The following is a 19,405-nucleotide window of genomic DNA, read 5'->3' as shown; positions in this document are numbered from 1 at the left end:
GAGACAGCATAATCTCTCTCAGTACTCGGAGGAAGCTTAATCTCTGATGGGTATTCGAGTACTTAAAGTAAGTGAGAAATCTGACGTTTCTCTCTGTCACAACAGGATCATTTTAGCAACATATGGAGCTGGTCTCAAATGCAGTGCGGCATTGACCTATTTTTTTTCTAACTTTTTGGGGATTCATTTTAAAGAAAATATTCACTGCATTGAATGCTGGATCCTAAGTCAGCGGTGTCCTTTTATGACTTACTGTACTATATATATATATATATATATATATATATATATATATATATATATATATAATAATTGAAGCAGAAACCTGAATATGAGTCTTCCTTTTAATGTCATCCTTTTTCATTCTGTAGATTTAATAGCAGAAGATGAACCAGCACCATGTGCAGTCTCAGGTGTTGGGCGCCAATGCCCCATCAATGGCACTGTATGCAAGGAAGGATGGCATGGTCCAAACGGAGGCATCACCAACTTTGACAATTTTGCCTTCGCCATGTTAACAGTGTTTCAGTGCATAACCATGGAGGGTTGGACTGATGTGTTATATTGGGTAAGTTGGCATGCTTTCTGATTTCACTGTAAACAGGTCAGTTAAATACATGAATTGGCATACTTAAACTAAAAAGATTTGTAGAGAATTTGAACAGGGTTATTTGTTATAATGCTGCATCAAAGGATAGCATCACAACATAGGTGTTGCAATGACATGTATGGAAAAGTGTGATTTCCCAAATTGTACAAAATACCATCCAGTATATATTTTGTATATCTCCATGTTAAGTAAGCATTTACAGTAGCACTCATGATTGATTGCTGTACACTGTACTGGTCATTATCGCAGAGTAGTCGTCTCTGTTACTGACTCCATGATAAGTGCCATACTGACTAACACTCTCAACTTATCTTTTTTAACAGCTATGACACTGTAAGGTCAGGAAGTGCAGCACAAACTTAAAACAGTTCTGGCTTTTGTTTTGATTCCAGGGCTTATCTTGCCTGGAAATCATCCATCCATTATGTAATGTAGTTTTGCTGCAGTTTGTATTTTGTATTTAATTCCAACGTTAGTTTTTCTTCTGTTACGGTATGGTCGAGTTTGCACATAATAGAACCTATTTATTCACACAGCTTTAACTCATGAGTTATGCAAAGCTTCTTCATCACAGACTAGAACAGTTTGATGAATATGTGTTAATAGGACCCAACACTGATGACCAGACATCCTGGTTTGACCGGGACTGTCCCCTTTTTAACATCAACTGTCCCAGGTTCCCGGAGCCAGATAGCACTCCTTGTGTTAATTACATAAACAATCAGCAATCATATTGATGGTTCCAGACCAATATTTTCATACAGGTTACTATACTAAATTAAAAGTATGCAAAGTGAATACAGTAGAAATGAATGGTGCAAATAGCAATACACATAGTTAGAGCATGTCATTAAACATGGCCACGGACTGTAAGGGGAAGTGCAGTGGTTGGGCAGCAAGCGTTATATTCATATCAATTATATATATATATATATATATATATATATATATATATATATATATATATATATATATATATACATACATACATACATACATACATACATACATACATACATACATACATATTTGAGCTTTGGAAATCTGGACACCCTATCAAAAAGTCATTTACTGTGTACCAGGCATTGCTGGCTATTGCTTTGAAAGTAGCAGGTACCTGTATGTTTCTTGAATAACTGTTCCATGCATTCTTTAGTTTACAGCATGCATGCTAAGGTCAATTCTTTGAACTGATTGTTTTTCACAGATGAATGATGCCATGGGATATGAGTTACCATGGGTTTATTTTGTCAGTCTGGTCATCTTTGGATCATTTTTCGTGCTAAATCTTGTTCTTGGTGTGTTGAGCGGGTAAGCAACATCTTTTCTTAATTCCTGTGCAGAGTCCTATAGTCAGCTGCCATGGTCACACTACTACTGCTACGACTACTACTACTACTACTACTACTACTAATATTTGATCACATTCAGAGGACAGGGTGCTGATTGGCACCACTTTTATAACCAGTATCTTTCCTGATTTGAATTATATCTAGGGGTTACTTCTTTGAATCACAGATATACTGCTACTGTCCGAGAAAAAAATACTATTTGAATTGAGAAGTGTGCACTAGGGTGACCATGCAGCTGATGTGGGTTCTCTGCCTCCTCCTCACTGTTGATTTTGTTAACAAACTCCTCTGCGTTTTCACAGGTCAATGATGCTGTTGGAATGGAGACACCATGGATCTATTTTGTTAGTCTAATCATACTCGGGTCATTTTTCGTACTTAACCTCGTTCTGGGTGTTCTCAGTGGGTAAGCCCGACGCTGCAGTTTCTACTGCATGGGATGAAGTGCCTTTTGAAACTCTTCACCGCCCCCTCGGAGGCTGTCTCCTTGCATGCCCTTGTGAGGTGTTGCTTTTCCTTTTGCTTGCGGTTATGAAAAAGCAAGCTAGCCTATGTGCACAGCCTGCCCCTTAAAAAATCAATCAGTGAGACCACACAGAATGAAAAGATTGACTTATTTATTTCATATGTAGGATTTGGGTATTTTAATCTCTTGTGATCTGCTGTACTTTTGGATGGAGTCAAGATATTGATGCTGGCATTCTTCTTGTTCCAAGCATTACCTCTGTCCTACTCCTGTTTTGTTCAGTATATTCCACAAACACTATTTTCAATATATTGAAAACCATAGTCTTTATTGGAAACTCCCCACTGCTTTCCACCTTGTACACAGTAAAGAATTGAAGGGAAACTGACTGTTTTTCACTGCTTTGTGAAATTCAAAAGGAATGGCTGAACATGCTATTTCTGGCAAATGACGATTGTCCCTAAGCATCACGCTCTGATACCTATATCAATAAAGCATTCTGAGTTACTGGCATCTTTCAGATTACCATCGTACACATTTCCTGCAGTTAAAGGCACCATAATGATGCTTTTTTGCTTGGGTTGAAGTTTGCGTTGGGTTGATTTCTTTTTGACTATTTCTTTTTGATTTCCTATGATAATACCCCTTTCATATTGGTTTGTTCCAGTGCTTGTGTTTATGTGTGTCAAATGTAACCAATAATGTGCTGTTTGCACCAAGAGTTCCATCTAGAGGTAGGACTGCACAGTAATATCAACGTTCATGTATTGCAGATTAAACACAAATTTAATTGTGTGGTTAAATATCCTGAGGGCTGTTCGCATTTGTTACTGATGAGAGTGGCTGATAGAATTAACAATCTGCTTTGATTTAGGAAGGGAAAACCTGTTATTATCAGAAGATTTATAAAGCAGATCAAGAAGAAAGCTCTAAATCTCATGAGAAACTGGACCAGATTCTCAAAGCAATTGACTTCAAAAAACCAAATACAATTCTAAAGTAAATAAGAAACAACTTACTACAAACCCAAACATGAAACTTCTGACTAATGTTTTTTTTTTGTTTGGTTTGGGAACTTTATTGGGTGTTTTTTCGTTGTGCAAAACAAGATTTGGAGGAAAGAGCTTTGAGAATCTAGCACCATTGGTTGCGTAAAGTAAAACACTGTAGTAAAACCCTAACACTTTCAAGAAGATATTGAATCATTTATATTTCGATATTAAACTTACATAATGCAGAATAAGTGCAGAAAGACGGCCCAGGCTTTTCAGCGATGGGCCAGCTGAGAGAATGTTTTGAGTGTTGGAAATGAAGGTTGTACAGTTTTAAATTGGCCTCTCTTTCTGCACCAGGTAAAGAGCGTGGCCCAATTTTCTGCACCTATGCCCATAATGCTAAATTGAAATGCCATCTATTCTTTTATTGTTGCATTTTAGTTGTTGACGATATGCAAAGCCAGCACTCAGTCGAAAGCACTGTGGAGGTACTGAATGCACTCGCACTTGCTTCATGTCCCCTGTGTGTTTGCTGACTGCCTGTTGGGAGAGTCTGCCTGGTTGTAACATGTTCCGTCGTGTTCTGCACCCGTCAGAGAGTTTTCCAAGGAGAGAGAGAAGGCAAAGGCCCGCGGAGACTTCCAGAAGCTGCGGGAGAAGCAGCAGCTGGAGGAGGATCTGAAGGGGTACCTGGACTGGATCACCCAGGCAGAGGACATCGACCCTGAGAACGACGAGGATGGCGACGAAAAGAACAACCGCAAACGTGAGTACCTCGTCAGAGACTCCCGACGTCATAGGCTCTGAATGAGAGGAGTGAGTTCCAGGGGTTTAGACATGAAGTGCTCAATTCAAAGCTGTTTACTCCAAATCGTCATTCGCGCAATTTGTATCTGAAAGGACAAAAATAACAAAAAAAACATTACCATTTAAAAAAAGAATAAGAAACCACTTAACCCTACTTACAAGTTCCTAAGTTTTAAGTTTTAGTTGTTAATATCTGGTTTGGCAACTTCATTGGTTGCGAAAATGTGCTAATGATGATTTGGAGTAATGACGCTTTTAGAATGTAGCCCAAAGTCTGTCCGAAAAACAGACCTAAACGTATCTCTGTGATTGTAGTTGAAACATATCTTGAGTCTTGCACTGCCTCCCAGTGCAGCATTGCGAGTGGTTTTGTTTTGTACTCCAGTGTTTTTGAACTGAAATCACGCAGGTCGTTTGTTGTTTCGTGAGGATTGAGGAGGTAGGTTTTGGTATTAACGGAACACTTCCCTCTCTTCCACTGCTCACCATGCCCTTGTTTGCAGGTTTGTAAAGTAAGCCCTATTTATCTGGGACACAGACAGCAGGAAGAGAAATGGTGCTGAAAGATCAAGGTTTTTCTGTTACACGCATAAGCTGCACATTTACTTTGTTGCCCCTCGGGCTCCTTTTTAAAACCTGACCTTGGTAGTTATGTTTAGCAGTCTGTATTCATAAAGCATCAGCACACCACTTATTCAATGTATTAATGCTTAATGAGTGCAGCTCAATGTCCCTCACATCAGTTTCAGTGTTGTTATTAACATTGCAAGTAAAATAATAAGGTGAATGGAAAGCTGTTGGATGCTGTTTTCTGCTCCTCACTACTGATGCAGAAGGTTGTTTTATCTCCACAGAAAAAAACTAAACAATTTAGTTTTATATATATATATAAGCTCTCCTACCGAGAAAAGATTATACATCATTAACCATGTAGCAAGTTATTAAAATAACTGTACTTTTGTAATTAATTATTTTTTTTGTTTAAATGTCAATCAGAGCATTTTTCTTTCAAAGAATTGCATTGTGGTATAAATACATATCGAGTCTCAAAATGCATAACAATGAAGCTCTTGGTTCACGTGTATTCATACACAGGAAACCTGATACACTTTACATTATGCAGATTGAAATCTTGTTTCTCTTACCTCGCTATATTAATCACTGTGACTGTAAGTTTGACATAGGCATAGAGGTTTTTTTTTTGTTATTATTTTTTGTAATACTGGTGTGTGTAAGAATAAGCGACTGTGGATCCCTAATGTAATTTTGTCCCAAGTGTCTTAATTATTTTGTGTGTTCACTCCCTCCCCTCCAGCACTGGTCCCAGTTGTATGTTTAGGGCTTTTTATTTGGCTGCATGCTAACATGTAACATGTACAGAAGTGGCCAAAAGCTTTGCATCACCTAGAATTTTAGGATTGAGACATAATAAAAATTATTATACATAATTAAAAAAAATCAGATATTTTATTTAACATCATGTAATCAAAGAAACTACAAAATAATATTCTGAAAGTCTACTGGAAGCCAAAATAGTAGTACAGTATGTCATGTTAGATTTCAAACTGTCACATTTTTCAATTGTTGTCAGTTTTTCATTAAGTATATGTTAATTTAACATTACACAGCAGGTTTCATAAGACTTTATGAAGCAAAATGAGCTAATTCTATAGGGTGATACAAAACGTTTGGCCATAGCTATAGTTTTCAAGATTTATAATATAGTATTATATAATACAGTGCTCCCTTGTTGTTTCACGGTTTGATAATGCACAAATTCAATGAATTAGCAGCTAGGTCATATTGACAGTAAGTGGTACAAGTACATTTTACTGTATAAGGGTGTTTCACAAATTCACTGTTTTCAGTATTTTACAATGTTTGTTATGTCTACATGAGATATGTTGTCGAGAAAGCTCTGTATTCTGAACCCAGTAATACACACTAACTCACACCATTATAAAACCACTGTATTTCCCTGAAGAGACTATAGCAGACCATATCGGTACCAACAATGACAACACGATGGATGAGGAACAAATATTGCCGATTGCACACTGGTACTGATATGGTTCTATGGTGTTGCAGTGAAATTACCAGTCTCTCCTTAGTATGGCACCATTGCATTGCAGTTATGTACCGCTGCATTGTCATTGAAGATCATTTGGAAAGGGCAAACAGGTCAGAAGCATGGTACATAGAAAGATTGAGAAGCAGATGGTGTTTATAGAAGGTCTAGGGTAAGGGAGGAGACTACTGCTGTCCACAATGAACAGCACGGGTTATTGATGCTGTTATACGACATTGTTATATCATAAATCCTATTCAGAGCATACAAACCAAAAGCATTATTTGAATAAAAAAAAATAAAAGATATTCCCAGTTGCAGTACATGACTGCTTGACATCTGTCGATTTTGTCATGGTCAAATCTTTTAAAACCACATTTGACTCTCAGGCCTGTGTTTGCCTGAAGATTACTGAGCTGGAATTACAGTAGCTCCTATTCGTGTCAGGACAAATAAAGAACACGCAGAATGGAGTCCTGAAGTTTAATTCCTAAAGTCCTCTAAGTCGTTGAGCATCACCAGTTACAAAGTGTTAATATCTTAGCAGGGATTTTGTCTAACTAGGCCAATGCTGTGTTTAATGATTAATATTAGTTATTGCTCAATGCGTTCATCTTAGTTTAGGCACAATGCTCCCCTTATCCTTGCACCCCCTCCCCTCCCCAATTTTGAAAATGCAAGATGTTTCCAAAAAGGTCTTCTGTAATAGACTTTCTCATTAAGTAGATATACGGACCAGTTTAGAAGAAAAAAAAAGATGCATCGAATTAGTTACATAGTTGGAAGGCTTATAAAAATCCTCTTTATGTAACTACCATGTGATTTCATGCCTGACATGGCAAGATTTTTTATCATGGTGACTTTTGTGGTTGTTCTGCCTGTCATTTATGTATCAATTATAAAGGCGACCATATGACCCAGCCTTATATTTTTTTTAAATATGATGTATGGTATTTGTATTAGGAACACATTTAGCTTTTTGTAAACAATAAAAAGGTTGATTAAAATCAATGTTTATGATGCTGATATAGTTATGCTTTGAAATGATTTTGCTTTGATGTCCATAACTTTCACATCAAAGGTTAAACTGTGGAAATTGTTGAGGTCGCTCTCTCACTGATGTTTAGTACAGGCTGCGATGGCTCATGATGTCTCTCTGTCACTGATGTTTAGTACAGGCTGCGATGGCTCATGAGGACTCTGTCTCACTGATGTTTAGTACAGGCTGCGATGGCTCATGAGGACTCTGTCTCACTGATGTTTAGTACAGGCTGCGATGGTTCATGAGGTCTCTCTGTCACTGATGTTTAGTACAGGCTGCGATGGCTCATGAGGTCTCTCTCTCACTGATGTTTAGTACAGGCTGCGATGGCTCATGAGGTCTCTCTCTCACTGATGTTTAGTACAGGCTGCGATGGCTCATGAGGTCTCTCACTGATGTTTAGTACAGGCTGCGATGGCTCATGAGGTCTCTCTCTCACTGATGTTTAGTACAGGCTGCGATGGCTCATGAGGTCTCTCTCACTGATGTTTAGTACAGGCTGCGATGGCTCATGAGTTTTCAGTCCCTGTGGTGCTGTTTAACAGCAGTTCTTGCCACAAGACAGAAAAAGAAACCACAGTAAAGACTATATGAAAGTCATCCAGCCTATAGATGGAAATATTAGCAGAATAGTTTATTCACAGGAATCCATTATAATGGTCGGTTTTATCGGTTAAAACTTTTAAAAGCATTTTTCTGTTGTATTTCATTTGATATGACATTGTGTTGCCTGGTTCCCTGGCTTTAGATATAGCCTGTAGGTACAGGCTAATGAAAATGGAAAGACTTCTACAGGGACAACGTCCTTTGAAGGAAACTCCCTCCCTATGCTGCAGACATACCAATCAATGTCTTTTTCCTGAAGCACGCTTAAAATCCATCCAGACATCTTTACTAGTTCCTGCATTCTTTTATTAGAATCACAGATAATCACTGGTCAGTTTCCATCTTGTAAGTCACGTGATCTGCCGCAAAATCCTTTCTGATTGGCTACCAGCTCAAGGAGTCTGGAAACATGTCTTGATTCCTGGTCTACACTTCCAAGTTTCTGGAATTATCCAGGATACACAATCATACTTTGGGATATATTTCCTGAGCTATTAACTCCCAATAAGGAAAGAAAAAAACACGGAACAACTCAAACAATTTCAGACTATATAAAAGCATCTAAATGAAATGCCTGAGACATTTGTTCTTGGCTGGGTAACTTTATTGGGTGCGTCGTTCCGTTCTGAAAAGAATGTGCTAATTTGGATTAAATAGCTTTTAGAATGTAGCCCGCTGTTTCTGGAAACATGTGTCTGGAAATGTGTTTCCTTGTGTATCCTGTGCTTTAGAAATAAAGATGGGCTTTAAAGAGCTGTCTCGGAGAGTATCTGAGCTTGATTTTAAAACGCAAACAGCACTGAAGAAGTGCATTGTATATCGGTGGGGTACATGTTGCCTGTTGCAGAACAAAAACAAAACAAACAAAAACTACTAACACAGACGTGAATCCTGTGTTTTGCTTAGCAGCATGCTGTTAGTATTTAGCTGCCAGTTGTAGTATATGCCACTAATAGTTTCCCATCTTCTTTTTTGTTCAATGTTGCTTATGTCTTCCTAACCCGTGTATGTGGCTGCCTGTTGTTGTCCATTGCCATCTGCTATGTCGCTGCTTCCATCCACTGTCTGAATGCATGGGATATTGCATGCATTTAACATGAAGCGGTTACTCTGGCTGACTTAATGGAAAAGAAGAAAGGAAGGCTTGGTTGGTTCAGCCATTCAACTGATACACATGGTAAATTTTGTTTTGCGCTCTGGCGTCTTTTTTCTGTGTGGACCATGCCTGCCTTTGCAACTGCACATTTCCACAGTTGCATGCATGGGTTTTCTGTTGAAGAATCATTTGCTGTGTGCAATAATTATAATTATCATTATAATTATTATTATTTTTTAATTGATTTTTTTTTTAACGACTCGTAATGGATGTTCAATTTTGCACGGCTGAGTTTTTTTTTAAATTTAAATTAACACTATGTACTTTTAAAGGCAAATTGAATAACACCTCTAGCAAACATTCCCACTTGCTGCTAAGAGAATTGAAAGAGATAACAGAGAAAAGCCCAGTTTGTGATGCGAGATGATCAAAGCGTTCTGATGCAGTTTAAAAATCAAGGGGGTTGACTGCAGTATATATTTAGCAGATATACTACCGGAGGATGTGGTAATTAAAATTAAGGTTACCAAGACTCAAACTTCACTTTATTAGGAATCGTTAGCTATAAGAATACAATGAGGTGATCAAAACACCCCTACCTATGTGGTAATTCGTATGTGCATTTCAGAATCTGAAGTATAATTAATACTTTCTAGTGGTCAATTGAAAGGCCCAAATAATATTAACAAACTGTGCCATCTTAAGAGATCCCATCCCATGTTACTGTTCTCCATGTACAATACTGTGGCAGATCATGACATCTTCCGTGGCTTGGAATTCTTTTTAACTGCAGACTTCTGAAAATAATTACTGGAGTTGATGGATTGTGTCGCTCGTGAATTTTATTTTGGGATTCTACAAAGTCAGTTATGTCCTGGGTTTTGTCAATAGACAGACCAAAAATGATTGTAGAAAAAAAAGTTAAATGGATCAAATAAAGTAAAACAAAGCAATGTTGAAGAGACCATCCAGATGTTTAGAGATCTCATGTCATGCCACCACACTTTTGATTGCAGTATTTCATTGTATTGACAATGCCCGCAGTAAGTGAATGACGGATAGACTATCACTTAGTGGCAAGATGATGTGAAATCTAATGGCCTATGTGCTGTAGGGGGTAGAAATGGTGTAGCCTGGAAAGTATGAATATGAAAACACACATATAAAGAACAGAAGGACCTTACTAGACTTTTTTCCCCTACATATCTATTCTATACCTTTTCTTTTTACATTATTTTTATTTTAGAAATCTTTTTTTGTATTTCTTTTAGTTTTTTTCCTTAATCGCATGTTTATAATTTGCTTTGAATGACTTGAATCGTAATTGGTTTGCATTTCATTTCTTTAATTACTATTTTATGTATAGTTCTGCTTGTTGATTTCATGTTTTAATTCCCCCCCCCCCACAGTCGTTTAAAGATAGTTGCTTTAACACTGTGTTTCTGTTCCCTGTGTCACAACAGCAAGTATGCCCACAAGTGAAACTGAATCTGTAAATACAGAGAATGTGAGCGCTGAGGCTGAGAACACAGTGTGCTGTGGAACTCTGTGGTAAGTCCAGGTTTGTGAATCAGCTGATGCTATTGCTTCATTCAGAACTATAAGAGCCTTTTCGCATATAGTTAGTTTCTAAACTAACCGAACTGAGTTCACTTGGAGAAAAAAAAGTCAGTTCCATCAGTGCAAAAGAACTTGGTTCACTTCAAAAGGACCCTGTGCTTTTTGCTGGTTCACTTCAACATTTTTCTGAACTGACTGTGCTTTCACATTGCACTGAAACAAACAAATCAAACTCTGTCCTTTTGCCCAAACAGACTGAGACCACCCCTTCAGAAGGACTCAGTTCAGTTTGATTAAAATGAACTCTGAAAGGGATTGAGTTGTTTTGAAGTGTTCACATATACTTCCAAAACTAACCAAACCGCACTTGGTTCGAAAATAATCCGCCCAGGCGAACTAAGTGTGAATACACCCTAAAACACAGCAGTGGTATATGTACCCCTATACAAGTTTACCACAGTAAAGTGACACAGTATTTTTGCAAATTTCCAATGATTTCCCCATAGTTTATTATGGTTTACCCTGTTTTGTTTTTTTTTAATATGCTTTACCATACCTTTCTGGGATTTACAATGCTTACCTCTGCTTTACCATACTTTCACTATGCTTTGTTGCACTTTGTTATGCTTTTACTGTAGTAAACTTGTAGTAACAGTAGTCATTTTTAGATGAACTTGCATAGACATTGAGAAACACTTCTAGTTGAAACATTTGTCAGAGAATTGTATATGTTTCTTTTGGTTCTACTGCTTACCGTTGCTTACAGTGTTAAGAAGAAACAGCAGCTTTTGTGAGAGCGTTTACTGTAAATATGCCATTCTATTTGAACCAGTACAATGTTTACCTCCATTTTTTTTAACATGGATAAAAACATATGTAAATGTTTGTTTAACACATTTGTAAACCTTGTATTTGTGAAATTCTGTTTAGAATATGGTTTTGCTATGTCTGCTAAAGGGTTTTCTGCTTTTAACCTACATTTTTTCTTTTTTGTTCCAGTCAAAAAATTTCAAAGTCTAAGTTCAGGTCAGTATATTTTGTCTTCTTCGCTCTTATTTTGTTTAATACAGTGCATAATGTAGAAATCTGTTTCTTAAAAGACATTTAACATTTGATTTAGCCTTACAATAACTCCAGGATATAGTATACTTGCGCTGGTCCTGTAAAACATTTTGTATGAAGTCAGGCATATTGTTAAAATGCCCTTCCTTTAGCAGAGTACAGTAAGCAGACAGGAGATGAAGTGTCTGCTAATTTGTGCGATCCCCTCAGACCACATCCCGTCTATGTGCTGTCTGTACTGCCTTTCAAGGACGTTTTTTCTTTCATCTAAAGGAGTCTCTTCTAGATAACTGATTTGAGATGCATATTAAAAGGACATCCTTGAGGTCTGTGAAATCTGACATGATGTACTTTTTTTTTTTTTTTTTTTAAACTGCCACACATTTAATTTCTTCATGCTTCGCATCAAGACAAGCATTTTAAACCTTCTTTAAGAAGTAATTTGTAATAGAAGAAGTTCCTAATACTCTTTTCATTGCATCAAGAGGACTACTGACTGAATCAGACAGTTGTGCGAGAGAGCTTGCCTATATATGACCACAATAGTACCGAAACGATGTACTGTCACAACTACACCACTGGTCTACTGCATGTCTCTTTTACCAGAGGGGGTTTATTTCCTGTTGTGATGCTAACACGATGTCATTTCCCTTTTAGTCACCGCTGGCGTCGCTGGAACAGGTGCTGCCGCAGGAGGTGCAGGGTTGCGGTGAAGTCCGTCACGTTCTATTGGCTGGTCATTGTCCTGGTCTTTCTCAACACGTTAACCATCTCATCAGAGCATTACAACCAGCCCTACTGGCTCACTCTAGTCCAAGGTATTGGTTCCAGAAATACCACTCTGCAGGGCATGCGTGCAGCAGATGGGTTGTCATTCCATCCAGTAATCAAGATCAATGGTCGTAGCAGAGGTCTCACTGCTGTGCCTTCTTTTTAAATCTGTGGACATGAACAAAAAAATATTGTTACCACTAGATGGCAATAGTGAATTAGGAGAGTGAGATGTTAAAAAAAACATTGTGGTCCCCAATACAGTGTCGCCTTTAGGAATGACAACAATGCCTATTGGGTAGCATGTAGGGTTGCCACCTGTTCTGGTTTTGCCTGGTTTGTTCTCTTTTTGAGGCAGCTGTCCTGGGAAATCTGTAAGACTTCCCGGGACATTAAATGTCAAAGTATATGATTTATTTATTTATTTATTTATTTATTTATTTATTTATTTATTTATTTATGTACAAAATGACTCTAGTGTCCTGGTTTTTTGTAAGTCAGAGGTGGGAACCCTAGTAGCATGCTGTATTTGATACTGTGCTTGAAATGAACTACTTGCTTTTTAAAACTGTGTCATTGTAAAAACCGCCCTTTGAAATTCATAAACAGGCTTCTGAAAATAGTCCTTCTTTGTTTTTTTTTTAATTGTTATTGTTGGCTGGTAGAGCAGCAGCAGAGCAGTATTAACCTGACGCCTTTTGGATTTTTTTGTTTTTGTCACAGATATTGCAAACAAGGTTCTCCTGTCCTGCTTCACCTGTGAAATGTTGGTGAAAATGTACAGCCTGGGTCTGCAGGCGTACTTTGTCTCGCTCTTCAACCGATTTGACTGCTTCGTAGTGTGCGGAGGAATCATAGAAACAATATTGGTAGAGCTCGAAGTCATGTCACCTCTTGGAATCTCAGTGTTTCGATGCGTGCGCCTCTTAAGGATTTTCAAAGTGACGAGGTAAGATCTTCAGCACTCGTGACCTGTAGATTCAAGGCTTGGCTCTCATGGAAGAATGAACGTGTTGATTCGTGATTGCTGTGCCACGCTCCTGCTCATTTTTATTTCAGGCACTGGACGTCTCTGAGTAACCTGGTGGCTTCCCTGCTGAACTCCATGAAGTCCATCGCCTCCCTGCTGCTACTGCTCTTCCTCTTCATCATCATCTTCTCACTTCTGGGAATGCAGGTCTTCGGAGGCAAATTCAACTTCGATGAAACGCAGACCAAAAGGAGCACCTTCGATAACTTCCCACAAGCTCTGCTAACGGTGTTCCAGGTAAAGGGTTGTAATTCTATTGATGATTTTTTATTAGAAAACTTTTTCAAATTAGTTGATGAACAGCTCAAAGAAACATCACAATTGTTTACTACTGTTTTGGTATCTTTATTGGGTGCTACTGATTGGGAGTAAAGGAGGATCTAGGACCAAAATGTGTTCCTGTCTGCCTACTTGTAAGCCTAAAACAAAATGTTCTGTCATGTTTTTTTTTTTTTTCTACAGCGTGTTGTTTATGAATCAGCTGTTTATTTTTATATTCATTTCTATGCCAAAACCTTTTTGTTGATGTTGTTTGCTTGTCTCTGCCTAGATTCTCACAGGAGAAGACTGGAACGCTGTGATGTATGACGGGATAATGGCATATGGAGGCCCATCATCCTCTGGAATGATAGTTTGCATATACTTTATTATTCTCTTTATCTGTGGTAACTGTATCCTTTGACATCCAAATAACCGAGATTGCATTTCATCATTTTTATTTATTTAAGCAACGGCACACTCTGCAGCTAGGTGGCATTTCATATTAGGCTGAGTCATTTATTTACCTTCTATAAAATAAAACATTTTTATAGGAAGGTATACATTCCATTGTGATGCAGCTCAATCACAGACAATAGCAGGATGGAGAATAACAATATACTCAACAAACTTACATTAATGAGTTCAGTTAAAATAGAAGGCTTACTGCACCAGGTTCGTTATCTTGCCTTAAAGGGTATTGTTGCTATTATGAACCTTTTTTTCGTAAGTTATCGGACTCTGTATGCTTCAGTTTCCTTAAGTTGATTTCAAGATATCCTTTTAAATGTCTTCTTGGCTATTGCTGTGGATAACTTGGCTGATGCTGAAAGTCTAAACACTGCGCAGAAAGAGGAAGCAGAAGAAAAACAAAGGAAGAAGAGCGCCAGGTAGATATACCAGCGCCAGTGACTAACAATAAGCATATCAAACATTGGAGGCTACATCTTTTACATGAAGAATTGGTTTGCATGACCGGTATCACTGGCATCATCAGTATGTGGATTTTTAAACTGGGCACGCTGGCTGATTTACCGTCAATTAAAGAGATTTTCTTCTTCTTCTCACAGAAGTGGAAATTCAGACAATAAAGAAGAAGAGACACATGAGGCAAACGCTCCTGATGCAAAGGTAACTGTTTTTCAACAGAATAACAGCGAATGTGATTTTCAGTATTGGAGACGGTTTGCATTTGAAGCATTAACACTGCCTAAAGCGTGTCAGTGAAAAAAAAAAACGGCATGGAAATCTTTAAAGTTTACTACTGTTTTTTTTTTTTTGTCGTTGTTCTTGTATTATAAGTTACTATGGAACTGCTGCTTCGTGATATACTGTAGAAAAGTTCAAATACAATAATGTAAACTTGATGCATGCCGTTGTAACCCAGCAAGGATGCTAAGCTAGCGGACCTGTACCTGAGTGCTCGTGTGCTGTCTGATCTGTGTGATGTGGTTGTGAATATTGCAGATTCCAGTGGAAGATGAGGAGGAGGACAAGGATCCCTACCCAGCAGGAGATGTCCCGGGTAAGAATTGAAGAACTGGGGCCCCCGAGTGGCGCATCCAGTAAAGGCGCTCTGTGTGGAGTGCAGGATGCACCCTATAGCCTGGAGATCGCTGGTTCGTATCCAGGCTATGCCACTTGCCGACCGTGACCGGGAGTTCCCAGGGGGCGGCGCACAATTGGTTGAGCGCCGCCCAGGTAGGGAGGGCTCAGGTCGGCAGGGTAATTCTTGGTTCACCGCGCACCAGTGACTCCTGTGGCCAGCAGCCTTCTTTATCTTGTCCATCTCTCTCTGTAGGCGAGGAGGAAGAGGAGGAGCCTGAAGTCCCAGTTGGGCCCCGGCCTCAGAGGCTATCTGATCTGACCATGAATGAGAAGGTCACCCCCATCCCTGAGGGCAGCTCCTTCTTCATCTTCAGCAAGACCAACATGTGCGTAGCAGGACCAGCCTGCACTTTACTGTATAGTGTGGAAGAATCACAGCAAACCTAATGAAAGTGTTTGCTGTGCACCGCAAGCGAGCGTCTAAACCACTGTGCAAAAGACCAGGCCCGTCTGCATTTGTGGTTTTAGAGCTTTTTACTGACAGGGATAGAAGCTGTAACATATATATATATATATATATATATATACACAGTATTTATATAGTAAGGAAGGCATTGTGAAATCCATGGCTGATCAGGATAGAGCGTGGCAAATGTATTGTGAACGTCAAAGAGAATGATATCAAGAATAATAAGACAGCAATTGAATATAAGAAAAAACAAAAAGCAAACAAAACCCCAGCATGCTCACAGAATATGAATTCTGTGTTTGCAGGTGGGCCAGTGCATTATGAATATGGGTGTATAGTATATTTTCTGTGCATGGCTGGGATTGTCTGACATGCCTTTTTTTTGTGCAGAATTCGGGTTGGGTGTCACAAGCTCATTAACCATCACATCTTCACAAACCTGATCCTGGTCTTTATAATGCTCAGCAGTGTATCGCTGGCAGCTGAGGACCCCATACGCAACTTCTCCGCTCGCAATATCGTAAGTAAAGGGTTTTAACCTGTGTTTAACAATACTACACGTTAATAGGAAAACCATTTTCATGCTGAATGTACTGCTGTATATACCGGTACTTTATACAATAATTGAAGCAATTCATGATATTCTTGTACAAAATAATAAAATAAATCAGTGGACCACTGGTACCCCTTGCTGACAGCTGAGATGTATTTAATTAGCTAAAGTGAAATAGTTTCTTTGCATTGTAGCTAGAACCTCCCCCCCCCCATCTATCTTACTGCATGTATTGCACTTTGTTTTAAGTGCCATTTATTGAGTATTTTCTTGCTGCTTGTATACAGCAATGCCTAAAATGTTTGTACATTTTAATTCAATATGTTAACTTAGCATTATTCAGCAGGTTTAATTTGACTTGAAGCTTAGTTAATCCTATAGGGTGATGCTAAACTTTTGGCCGTAGCGGTACAGTTCAGATATGTGCATGCCTTTGCACTTGCTTCAGAACAGGCAAGTGCCCTTAGACAAGAGGTTAACGCCAACGTTCCATCAGCTTTCCAGAAGCAAGCGGGCGTGACGTCAGGAGGTAGTGGGCTTGCTGCTTTGTCTTGAGGGAACAGAGCGTGGTACTGTGTGGTACATAGCAGAGGCCAGGCTAAGGCAGTACTGCCACAAGCTTCACTTCTTTTGTTGTCTGTTTGATGAGGGTGATATAGGAGCTGCAGTTGCTGTAGGTGGAGGGAAACATGTCTTGCTGTTATGCTAGGACATTGGTGAAACGTGTGTGTAAACAAGGCTATCTGAACATAGACCAACAAGAAGTGCTGTGGGAGGGAAATAACCCACTTACTGTATTGCTGTAATAAATATTTGCTGTTCATGAAATGGGTTTAAGTATTGCTTTAAGTTTTTAGATAGTGTTTATATGGTAGTAAAGACTTCCACCTTAGTGAAAAATTAGACACATGCATTATTGTTTACTTGGGCTTATTTAATCTTTTTACCATCTTAAAGAGAGTCTAGAAAAATGCAGATGGGATTTAAAAAAAACAAAACATTAAGGTGGAATGATTTTATTTTTATATTGTAAAGTAATTTGAAGCTGCTGTTTTTGTTTAAGATTGCCATGTTTCTAATCTTGTTCATATACACTGTATTAAAGCATGCAGTGATCAGTGTGATGTATGAATGCTGCTGTTAAACATGTATGTTACTTTTGCAGATACTTGGTTACTTTGACTATGCATTCACGTCAATCTTTACTGTTGAAATCCTGCTGAAGGTAATGCATTGTTCCTCGTCTCTGTCGACTCAACAGTGTTCTTGTGCAGTAACACTTTAATCATTTGATTACCTTCCAGGTCCTAGGCTACGCAGATTATGTCTTCACTAGTATGTTTACATTTGAGATCGTTTTGAAGGTAACCCCTTTCTGAGGCTGACAGAGCCTTGCTGCATTATCCCTGTGTGTCACCTGCCACTGAATGGGACCTGGCTTGTTTTATTTATTTTATTTTACTATTGCACCTCTTTAAACTCCTATAATACTTACCATCACAATGCACTCATGAAACATTGCAAAATCAGCTATTTTAAAATGAAAGAATGCAGATTTGTGGCATGGAGTGTGGAAGAATTTTAATAATATTTGCATTTAAAACCCACTTTTAAAATGCACATAAGTGTATTATGCAATTAAAATATGCAAGTGAAGGGTCTGTTTGAAGAAGAAACAGTAATCATGCAGTAGCTTTAACTATAGTCAGGTGTTGGGTGCCTTTGCAGACTAAATGATCTCAAGCCTTACAATAGTTAAAACCTCAGGCTGAGCAATAGGAAACCAATCCTAAAAGAGGGAGCAAGAAGCATGTGCATTCAGGATCATTACATGGTTTTCAATCCTATCACAACTTAACTGGGAAGTGCATATAAACGAGTCCTGAAAATGTGCACTAAAACCTCTTTTGTAAGAACTCTGAAAAAAGAAATTCAAATGTGATTTTGTTGAGGTTCTTACTAATGAGTTTCTACAGCAAATAAAATTTACATGCACTTGTGGACAGATTCTATTTTTTTGTATTATTTCCAGTACTCTTTATTTTGAAATTTGCCTGCTGGATTTTCTATCCAAGAGCTGTATACCTCATTTGCTTTCATTATGGAATGTGTGATCAATGGCATACATGAATGTGACAGTAAGGGATGGGTTTGCTTTTTAAGAGGCAACAAACCGCATGTTTTATTGCCACATCCCTTGCTTTGAATATAAAGCTATTTATAAAAAAGAAATCGCTTACTACTACATTCATGTGAATGTAGCCAAAGATACAGCAATGTGAAATGGAATGCAGGCTTGATTGCAATGTTATGCAGTGAAGCTTACCTTGCTGAATATATATATATATATATATATATATATATATATATATATATATATATATATATATATATATATATATATATATATACATGTACCGGACTGTTGTGCACCCCCATGCCTTGCTGTGTGTAAATTTAAGTTTTACAAACCACAAGCGATCGCCTGATCCGATCTTTCCGTTTTTTCAGATGACTGCCTTTGGGGCATTTCTCCACAAGGGGGCGTTCTGCAGAAATTATTTTAACTTGCTGGATTTGCTGGTGGTGGGGGTCTCCCTGGTTTCTTTTGGAATTCAGTGAGTAAAGCCGTAGCTCTTTATGAAATGGTTCAGAAATCAACACACCCAGTATAACTTTATATTAGACGATGTCAGACTGTACATGTAACACGAATAAGGCTAGTGACTGCAGTGTGTCAAGAATATCGAATAGCAATGGAAAAGTGTTCTACTATAAGTACTATATACTTATGCCATCAGAGGTGCTGTAGGAGACAGACATTATACAACCACATCTCTCTCAGAAATAAATATGATCGAATAAAAAATACACATGAAAAACATTGAGGCAATTAAAAAAAGAAGTGCTGGTCGTCTTCTTGTAACATGTAATATTTCTCTTTGACCAAAGCACCCAAAGTAATCCGGTGAACTGAGATTCCAAGCGTTCTGTGGAGTTGAGCAAGCCCTTTGATCATTTGTTTAAGTGTTCGCCCCATCGCAGTTCTATTGGATAAAAGGTGTTTCGCGTGTGATCGTAGTGATGTTGTTTTCTGCAGGATGACCTGCAC

General features: G+C 38.4%; 1 protein-coding gene across 16 annotated transcripts in view; it reads left to right on the top strand.

Moving 5' to 3' along the window:
• The window catches only part of LOC117412172 (voltage-dependent L-type calcium channel subunit alpha-1D-like), a 96,687-nt gene that overhangs the window by 39,980 nt on the left and 37,302 nt on the right, over window positions 1–19,405 (top strand). For 7 of the 16 annotated variants that reach the window (XM_058988412.1, XM_058988405.1, XM_058988404.1 and 4 more), the window contains exons 7-23: window positions 372–568; window positions 1,818–1,921; window positions 4,020–4,189; window positions 9,049–9,123; window positions 10,506–10,593; window positions 11,602–11,628; window positions 12,322–12,482; window positions 13,159–13,384; window positions 13,495–13,702; window positions 14,016–14,136; window positions 14,499–14,613; window positions 14,794–14,854; window positions 15,191–15,248; window positions 15,525–15,657; window positions 16,131–16,260; window positions 17,459–17,518; window positions 18,805–18,911. In XM_058988412.1, coding sequence (XP_058844395.1) covers window positions 372–568; window positions 1,818–1,921; window positions 4,020–4,189; window positions 9,049–9,123; window positions 10,506–10,593; window positions 11,602–11,628; window positions 12,322–12,482; window positions 13,159–13,384; window positions 13,495–13,702; window positions 14,016–14,136; window positions 14,499–14,613; window positions 14,794–14,854; window positions 15,191–15,248; window positions 15,525–15,657; window positions 16,131–16,260; window positions 17,459–17,518; window positions 18,805–18,911 — 2,041 coding nt within the window. Of the gene's footprint in view, window positions 1–371; window positions 569–1,817; window positions 1,922–4,019; window positions 4,190–9,048; window positions 9,124–10,505; window positions 10,594–11,601; window positions 11,629–12,321; window positions 12,483–13,158; window positions 13,385–13,494; window positions 13,703–14,015; window positions 14,137–14,498; window positions 14,614–14,793; window positions 14,855–15,190; window positions 15,249–15,524; window positions 15,658–16,130; window positions 16,261–17,458; window positions 17,519–17,597; window positions 17,658–18,804; window positions 18,912–19,405 lie in introns of all 16 variants that reach the window. The other 9 variants (XM_058988416.1, XM_058988410.1, XM_058988413.1 and 6 more) reach the window with 3 other exon arrangements.

The sequence above is a fragment of the Acipenser ruthenus genome, chromosome 16 (genome assembly GCF_902713425.1).
Source record: "Acipenser ruthenus chromosome 16, fAciRut3.2 maternal haplotype, whole genome shotgun sequence".
In the NCBI taxonomy this organism is placed as follows: Eukaryota; Metazoa; Chordata; class Actinopteri; order Acipenseriformes; family Acipenseridae; genus Acipenser; species Acipenser ruthenus.
Note: the sequence above shows the minus strand (reverse complement) of the source record. Positions and strands in the feature narration are given on the sequence as shown.